Raw genomic sequence first — 9,999 nt, 5'->3', positions numbered from 1 at the left:
AATTATTATAATTGAGAATATATATTAATAAAACAGAAAAGAAATCTTTTTTAAAAATAATTTACATAAATACACTTGTAAAAATGGAACGAATTGGAATGAAACAGAATAGATTACGGGCAGGTGCTAATATGGCGGCTATTCAGCTTTATAGTTTCGTGACATCGCCCTTTATCTTAACATTTTTTTAGAAAGTTACAAGACTTCGGTCACTGTGTGACAAGGAAAAATAATGTCTTAAATGGATCAGTTGATATTTGAAAAATAAATCAATTAGCAAAATGTCAACAAGATCGCAACTTACGAAAGATTTAAATGGTTTGTCTTTTATTGAATGTTTACGTTCGTATTGTCGAGCTGTCATACATTAAAAAAATATGATTTTTTCTTTTAAATAATCTTTATTTAGTAATAATATTTAATAATTAATTTTAATAATAATAAATAATTTAATTTTGTTAGTTTTTTTTATTCCATTTTATAATTATAGAAATTGGATCCAAATTGAATTTTAAAAATCTTTCTATTAATTTCATACATTCTATTAATTATAAGTATATATAAATCTATTTTTCATAAATTATTTTTTATAGAATCAGTGAAAGCATTATTAGGTAAGCATGTCAAGATATTATTAAAAAATGTTGTAAAACTGGAAACAAAACAAGATAAGCAAGAAAATCGTGTTTTGGTAAGTAATATTTAAAATATTAAAATATTATGATATAGAATTATGAAGTAGAATTTTTAAAATTATTTGAAATGATAAATTAATAAAAAAAATTAAATTTTTTTTTGAATTAAGGTCTTTTCACCATGCCGTTTATTTCTATTAACGGCTAAAGTGCCCACAAGAGTAAGTTTATAAGTATATAAGTAATTTTTTGTTATAAATAAAATTTTATAATTATTTATTAATTTACAGATTGACTGCCATTTTCATTATTTAGAAATAACATCCATAGAATCCAAAAGAGCAAATCAATTATCTTTAAATGTTGGGGAAAGATATTATAATTTTACTACCACGGGAGCAGGTGCAGATACTGCAGAAGTAGATGCAATGATTGAGGCCTTACATACTGCAATTCGAAATATCTTTCCCACTGTACCATTAAAGTATATATATTATTTTTTTTATGTATTTTTTATGTATTTATCTTTATTAAAATTATTAATATTAATATTATATGATTTTTATTATAGTTATATTATAAGAAAAATAGAAATAATACCAGCTAGTAGATTGCAGAGTATAAGAGGTAGTGAATTAGCTAGAAGTACAGAAGCAACAAGACATACAGGACCTTGTGGGGGATTTTCAACCCAATATGCATGCATGTGTGATTTACATGGTGTACCATATAGAGAAGAAGTAGCTTGGGTAACTTGTTAAAGTATATGAAATATTATATTATATTATATTATTGAATTTTTTTTAAGAAAGTTTCATTTATAGGACGTTGATACAATATATCTCTCTCATGACACTAGAGAGTTAAATTTAAGAGATTTTGATCATTTAGATCAAAAAGATTTGGTGCCAATTATTTCTGCCTTGGAATATAATACTTGGTTTACTAAATTAAGGGCATCTCATCTTAAACTAAGTCATGAACCTTTAGAAAGATTGTTACATGTTATGCGCAGATCCCTTTCCATTCAAGAACTTTATTTAGATAATCTTGGAATAAAATGGTAAAAATAAAAAAAAAATATAAAAATTATAAAAATAATTTTATATAATAAATTAAAAAATATTATTTTTTTAGGGATTTTGCACATAAATTATCATTAGCTCTAATCTCTAATGCTAATACAATGTTACAGACTATTGATCTATCTTATAATACTATTGAAGATAAAGGCAAGTATTATATATAAAGATTTTTATATGAAATGTTCTTCCTTAGTAAATTCATTTTGTGTTTATAATTTCTTATTTTTTAGTTTTTAAATATATTTTTAAAGTATCCCTGTACAATTTTTTTTTATATTTTTATAGGAGCCTCTAGCTTGTGTGGGATAATAGCCAAATTAATGCAAGGTGTGCAAATAATTATTAATGTTATTAAATTCCTTAACTTTTTATGTTTAGAAACAAACCTTCATTCATTGTTTCAATATATATTTAATTATTTAATATTCATAACTTATATGTATTTAATAGTATATATTATATAAATTTATATAAATAATGTGATATACTATATTATTAACATATATTATTATAATTATTATTAATATATATTATATTATTTATTTATTTTATCTTAAATGAATAAATTAATTATTAAATGAATAAATTAAAAATTTTTCATTTAATATTTAATAATTTAATAATTTAATATCATAATAATATAATAGTACTTTCAATAGTATCATTTTTAAGGAGGTGCACATTTAAGCGGACCTATTGGAAAATTAGCTAAGGGTTTACAAAAATTAAACTTGGCACATTGTGGATTAACTGGAAAAGGAATAAGTCAAATTGCACATGCATTAAGTTTAAACAGAAGCATGCCAACTAGTTTACAATATTTGAATCTTTCAGAAAATTCTTTGAAAGATGATATCAATGTAAGTTATTTAAAGTTTAATTAAATAATTAGTTATATTAATTTAATATGTAACAAGTAATAATAAATGGAAAATGGTTATTATACATTTACAGAATTTATGTAATTTTTTGGCACAACCTAATAGTTTAACTCATTTAGATCTAAGTGGTACAGATACAACTCTAGAATGTGTAAGTAATTATGTGTATGCGTATTTTAATTTTCTATTAATTAAATTTAAATAGCTTCATATTTTGTATTTATTTTATTTAGCTATTTGGTGCTTTATTACGGGGTTGTGCAACTAATCTAGTCCATTTAAATGTTGCTCGCAACTCTTTTTCAAGCAAAAAAACCAAAGAAATACCTCCCAGTTTTAAGCAGTTTTTTACAGCTACTCTCTCATTAAAGTACTTAAATATATCTTGTTGTAAATTGCCATTAGAAGCATTGAAACATTTATTACTTGGTTTAGCATGCAATGAAAGTACAGTTGGTTTAGAACTTGATATGAGTGGAAATAATTTAAGCTCTATGGGTGCTCATGTATTGGAATCATGTATCCATGGTGTACGATGCATAGCATCACTGGATATTTCAGATAGCAGTAAGTATGTATTATAATGTAAACAAATCTATTATTTTAATGTTTAAATTTTGTATTTCATATTTTTTTACAGATATGGATGTTGATTTAGCACAAGTAATAACTGCTATAGGGAAAAATAAATCTATCAAACAATTATATATGGGTCGTAATACTATTAGCATGAAAAGCAAACATATAGCTGTTGTGATGGATGCTCTTGTACAAATGCTTCAAGAAGATGATTGTGTTTTACAAGCATTACATTTACCAGATTCTCGATTAAAATCTGATCTCTATAATCTTATTAATGCTCTTGGGAGTAATACATGTCTTCATATCTTAGATATTAGTGGTAATCAAATTGGAGATCCTGGTGCTAGATTATTAGCAAAAGCATTACAAATTAATAATCATTTGAGGACCATTATTTATGACAAAAATAATATTACTCTTCAAGGTTATGCTGACATTGTTCATGCCTTAGAAAAGTATATAATTTTATATATTAATAATGAAAATATATTAATAATTTTTATTTATATGATATTTTAATATATATAAAACTTTTTTATAGAAATTGTAGCGTACGACATATGCCATTTCCAATTTATGATTTACAACCTTGTATGAAAACTTCTGCTGAGAAAACTGAACAATTAATTAAAAAAATTCAGGATTTATTACAAAGAAATGTTACACCATGTAAATATAGTCATGGACAAGCATTTAGATTGCAACAAGGATTTTTATTAAGTTCTACACAACAAATGGTTGATAGACTTGTTGTACAAACTCAAGATACTATTAAAGCTATTGCTGCAGAAAGTTGTGATGCTAATAATGATATTAATTATGCAACTGGACTAATACAAGATGCAGATAATTCTAAGCAGGTATAAGATATTAAATATTAAAGAAAAATTATGAATAAACCTTTATATGCAAATAAATTTTTTTTAGCTTTTACCACGATTACATGAAGTTCTTCAACGACGAGATGAAAATAATCCAATTGAATTAAAATTACACGAAATGGCAAACGAACTTCATAAAGTTGTAACTATATATTTGCAGGTATTTTGCATTTAAAAGAAAATATATTTTTATTATTATTATTTAAAATTTAATAATTAATTTTTTAAATAATATAGGATTCATTAGACGCTATGATAAAATGTGCAAATGAACAATGTCCTACTATACTTTCACAAACAGTGATTAGAGGCGATGAAAGTGAATCAGTTGCAGTGGAAGATGATTTACGAAGTAGTTGCAAAGAAAAAAATCAAATCAGTAATGAATTTGTTCATACTACTATTACAGAACAGGCTGGAGCAGATATAGTCAATAGAGTCAAGTATAGTTTATATTTGTTTATATTTACTTATAATATTAATATTTTATGTACATATATGTGTTATATAATAACATAGTAATATATAATAATATAGTAATATAATAATAAATATTGTTATATTATGTATAATATTATATATATTATAATATTATATAATATTTTATATTAATTTTTGTAATTATATATTACTATTTGTTTTTATAGTGAATTAAATTTGGCAGTTGCTGCACATGTATCTGACAGAATAACAGATGAAGTAATTGAATCATTGTCAAGAAGCTATAAAAACTTAGTATGTATAATATATTTATAATATATATGTATTTATACTATATATTAAATTATATATTATAATTATATATTAAAGTTATTGATATGAAGTTATTAATATTTACATTGATATTTTTAGATTGGTGATTGTGATAGTAGAACAAGAAGTAGCACACCTGATGTATTACGACCTAGTGCCGGTTCAATGAGTAGTGGAAGTGTTATAGGAGTTACAAGCACTGTAGGTGTATCTACATTACCAGTTGGTAGAATTAGTATTGCATCAGAAGAAGATTGTCCACCAGAAACTTATTCACTTGTGAATTCTATCAGCCAATGTTCCAGTGATCAATCTCCAATGGTAAATTAATAATTTTTTTATAATTATATAATGAAAATTATATTGAGAAAAAAAAAATATATATATATATATGTACATATATAGATGCAAATGATGATTTTTTATACAAAAATTTTAAATATTTACTTTTCATTTTATTAATTTTCATGTATGAAATTCATTTAACTTCATGTATTGAATATGCATGCATTTATATATATGCATTATATATTTTTAAAATATGATTGAATTCAAAAAAATAGAAAAGAAAATTTAAAATACAATATGCAAAGTATGCAAAGAATTTTATAAATCTTTAAAAATAAAAATTCTTTAAAAAATTAATTCTATAATCAATATTAAAATTAAATATTAAAATTAATTCTACAATAATAATTAAATTTTATCGCATAAGAAATCATCTTAAACTTATTTATATATATATTATTATATATTATATATTATAATATATGTTATAATATTATATAATATTTTTATTTATTTTATTTAATATTATTATATTATATAATATTATATTATATATAAAATTATAATATTTATAATATATATTATAATAATTATAATATAACATTTTCATGTCTGTCTAGAAATTGGATTATTTAAATCTTGTAAGTAAAATGTATATATAAATATTTAAAAATATTTTATTTATTTATTAAAATATACTACTTCATATATGTTATTTCTTAATACAATTTATTAATACTTAATATAATTATTTTTTAATAATATTTTATATAATTGTATTAATTGTTTTTTATTCAGGCTACACCACATTTATCAAATAAACGAAAAAGTTTACATGGAAGAAAATTACGACCAAAATCTGTAGTCGATTCTGTAGAAGGACTTTCAGCTGATGATATTCCAGACTTGTTACCAACGTTACCAAAAAATCAAACAGAAGGTTAACATCTTTTTTAGTATAAAAAATGTTTAATTAATAAATTTATTATTTTTAAGATCAATATATTCTTTTAGCTATTTCAGAAACAGAACATTCTCTAACAGAATCATTAGATTCTGTTTCTGAATTACCTAATACTGTAGGACAACAACTCCAACATTTAGTGAAATCTAGACCTCGTAGAACAAAAACTAGAGCACCTACAAGACCAATGCTAAGACCTGATCAACCAATGGATGGTCTTGCTCTTGGCGAAGGTCTTGATGTCTTTTTCAGACCAACTACACCAACAACACCTCTTATATCTCCCACGAGCGATGATAGGTATTTTTCCAAAAATAACTTAATATTTTTTTGGCGAAAATTATATATATAATTTTTTTATGTTTTGCTTTAGCTCTTTACATACTTTTCCAACTGATGGCAGTCCAAATTTATCTCTTACAAGTCATAAAAGTATTCCACCTGAAGCAGATAAAAAACCTGGTTGTAGTTCTCCGATGTTAAAAACACTTCTTGAACCAACACCGCGATCACGATCTAGTGATAATTTAGAAAAATTCTCTCCTCTTGTTGGGAGAAGATCTCAAGGTGATTCACCATTAACTGCATCTCCATTAACTCGAAGAAATACAACTGATAATGCTCAAAATCACGAAAGAATTGTTACAAAATCTGATAATAATAAAGATACAAATAGCAATATGTATAATAATTGCATTAATAATTCTGCTGATACATCTAAACGTAGTACATTACCAATTGGATCTGGTGCAAATACTCGTAGTTTACGGGATTCAGATGAAAATAAAATATTACAACAAACAATTGCTACAAATTCTTCAGATAAAGATATAATGATTGTTCCTAAGGATCACGAAAATAGAAAAAGTTTAACAAAAAAATCTATAGTAGAAATAGATAAGACTGTAAATCAACCTTTGCCTTCTCTTAAATTAAGGTCGACTGGTTTTGATCTTCGTAGTCCCACAAATTGTAGCAGTATGAAAAATAATTCAGAAGCATCGAAATCTCCAGTATTAAGATCTTTAACCAAAGGAAATAATTCGACTACAGATAATAAAAACAACGGTACTCTTTCGAAAACTAAACCCATTCCGCCTATAACAGCTCCAAAACCAAGACCTTGGAGTATGGCCACTGATAGAAAATCTGGTATGAAAAAAAATAAATCATTTAATAAAAAATTGTTTGTGATATATTTTGATTTATTTATTTTTTAGGTGAATTTAATTTATTAAGTGATGGTTCTAGTCCAAATACTTCAGCTGGAAATACACCAGATTCTGGAGATGCTCTTGATGAATCAACAGATAGTGGTGTAAGTGGTCCTGCTTCTTTACCACCGACATTATCAACAAGTAGTACTGCTAGTTCTTTAAGCAATGCAAGTATAGAGAAAAGATCAGTCAGAGAATTGGCAGCTAGTTTAAATAAAAGTAAAACAGAAAGGAAAGAGAATGGTAAGCCAAAAATGTGTTTTTTTATTGCATGATCAATGTATATAGTAAACACCACTCTATTCACGCATAAATTTTAATTATATATCATTTCCTTATTAATCCCAAGTATATTGTAAATATGCATGTGAATCCTTAAATTAAGAAGCCTTGCTGTATATATTATTTTAGAGCATACCGCACCTGCAGCATGGAGGTCGGTGCTTCAACGTTCTATCAACCAACCAGATATCAAGGTACCTTATGTGATGTCTTTTTTTTTTTAATCACTTGATTCCAAAAAGAATGCAATATTTAAAATTTTATACCTAAAACCTTTATCAAGAGCTTAAACAAATTGTTTTGCGCTTGAAATTCATTGAACATGAATCGATAATTATAATTTTTTTTTTTAAATATTTTATTTGTTTCGATATAACACAAAAACATTGTTAAAAGATTACTTTGAAATATTATTTTGTATAAAATATAATTCTATATGGAATTGTTATATTTTTAGGTAATGGAAGCGCCGAAAACGGTTGAAGAAAACCGAATAAATTTTAAACTTCGACGTACTTCATTTTTACGTGATTCAAATTTCAATTACAATAATGACGTAGTTGATGTTTGATTGTGACTTAATGCAGTAAAAATTTAAAAGTTAATATCATTGACTGAATACTTATTAAAATATCTTTCATCAAAGTATTTTATATAAGGCACAAAAAATATATGTGACATGTTTATATTTGTGCCATATGAAGTCAAATACATAAAAAAGTGCTAACAAAATATTTAGGGACAGGGTACTGGACGTCTTATAGAAAGTACCAACTTATTACTAAGATATTAAAAATCTTATAGTTTCTTTATAAAACTGTATTTGCAATACGGTTTTTAATTTAGAAGTAAGTATTTGTATTTAGTGTATTCAAATCATTTAATATTTTCATTGCAATATGTTAAAATTTTAATTTCCATAAAAATATATTAAATACTTCTACATTCCTTCAGATTTTTAAAAAAAGGTCTGTTTGATATTATAAATAATATTATTTGAAAAATGAATCATGTTATATTTGTTTTACCATTCAAATATTTATATATTGTTTATCTGTACATTTGAAATAATAGATTTTAATATAAATTATATTTGATTCTATAAATTATTTTAAGTATATTGATTGCTAATCTATTACCAAAAAATTAGCACAATGTATTTTTAATGACATTAAATAATGTTTATTCATATTATTTAATTAGTCGAAATTCTTTTAATTTCATAATAATTATTTTAATTTGTTTTTTATACAATCAGTTCTAACAGACCTGTGATTATTAAAACATATAGTTTTAACATATTAAAACATAGTTTTATTTAAATCAGATTAATTATTGTTTATAATTTTTTATATTTGTTTTCATATAACTTTTATTAAATTATGTTATTTTTATTTAACAATTTTTAAATATAATTGGAATTGATAAGTGCACAAAGCATATTCCAAAAATTATAAAATGAAATGTGCCATATAACATAATATTTTGTTTTTCACATAACAAAAAGAAAATTATAAGATTTTTATAAAAATTATGATACTGTCAATGATTATTACTGATTTATGAAAATTTAATAATGAAATATATAAACATTATATAATGCATATATAATATATATAATATATGTGAGTGAGAGAAAAACTAATTAAACTTTGAATTAAAATAATAAAATAAGCAAAAGATATTACAAAGTATTATTATATTCCAAGAATTTTTTTGCAATATTTGTAAGTTATATTTGCTATTTTATATCTTGTTAAATGTATTATAATTAAGAATGATTTCAAAAAATTTTTTTACTATGTATATCCTCTTATAAAAGAATGGCTTTTTACAAGTAATTTTTTTATATGATGTAAAAATATATAACAAAACATCAATATAACATAATTAAATTTACATAAATATATTATAAGCTAGTTTTTGAATAGCAAAAACCTATATATATATATATATATGCATATATATATACATATATATATATATATACATATATACATATATATATATATTACATATATATATATGTATATATGTAAAAAAAGTTACATATAGGTAAATTAGTTATATTTGCAATTATCATAGACAAACAAATAAATTTTAATCTATTTGATATAAATATCTATTGAATTTAACTAATAACTAATAAAACATTTAAGTCTTTTTGCATATAGATATTTAGAAACACAAATCATATAATAATATTACGTATTAAACTGAAAATATTCTTTTTAAATTTAATTAAACAAATTTTAAAACAAAATGTGATTGTTGTATTTTAACATATTAAATATTAATCTTTAAAATCATATAGATTATAAAATTTTAAAGACTTTTTGTTTACTAAATTACTAAAAGTTATTTACTTTAAACTTTACTAAATAAAATTAATGCAATATACATTAAATCATATATTAATATGAAATATTTT

General features: G+C 23.0%; 1 protein-coding gene across 5 annotated transcripts; it reads left to right on the top strand.

Moving 5' to 3' along the window:
* Positions 1-175: 175 nt before the first annotated feature.
* LOC107999219 (F-actin-uncapping protein LRRC16A) lies at positions 176-9,478 on the top strand. 5 transcript variants are annotated; one of them, XM_062077237.1, is made up of 24 exons: positions 176-318; positions 594-691; positions 806-856; positions 926-1,119; positions 1,207-1,384; positions 1,460-1,698; positions 1,773-1,867; positions 2,006-2,047; positions 2,393-2,580; positions 2,675-2,752; positions 2,835-3,168; positions 3,242-3,638; positions 3,725-4,043; positions 4,111-4,224; positions 4,302-4,507; positions 4,712-4,799; positions 4,917-5,138; positions 5,726-5,746; positions 5,904-6,045; positions 6,120-6,369; positions 6,443-7,221; positions 7,290-7,529; positions 7,698-7,762; positions 8,026-9,478. In XM_062077237.1, the coding sequence occupies exons 1-24, from the start codon at positions 282-284 to the stop codon at positions 8,137-8,139; spliced, it is 4,491 nt and encodes a 1,496-aa protein (XP_061933221.1). In that variant the 5' UTR covers positions 176-281; the 3' UTR covers positions 8,140-9,478. The 5 variants fall into 5 exon arrangements, with proteins under 5 accessions (XP_061933221.1, XP_061933223.1, XP_061933222.1 ...); XM_062077239.1 differs by lacking the exon at positions 2,006-2,047; XM_062077238.1 differs by lacking the exon at positions 5,726-5,746.
* Positions 9,479-9,999: the final 521 nt, after the last annotated feature.

The sequence above is a fragment of the Apis cerana genome, linkage group LG7, assembly GCF_029169275.1.
Source record: "Apis cerana isolate GH-2021 linkage group LG7, AcerK_1.0, whole genome shotgun sequence".
NCBI classification, from domain to species: domain Eukaryota; kingdom Metazoa; phylum Arthropoda; class Insecta; order Hymenoptera; family Apidae; genus Apis; species Apis cerana.
The sequence above is the reverse complement of the archived record's forward strand: the minus strand, read 5'-3'. Positions and strand labels throughout refer to the sequence as shown.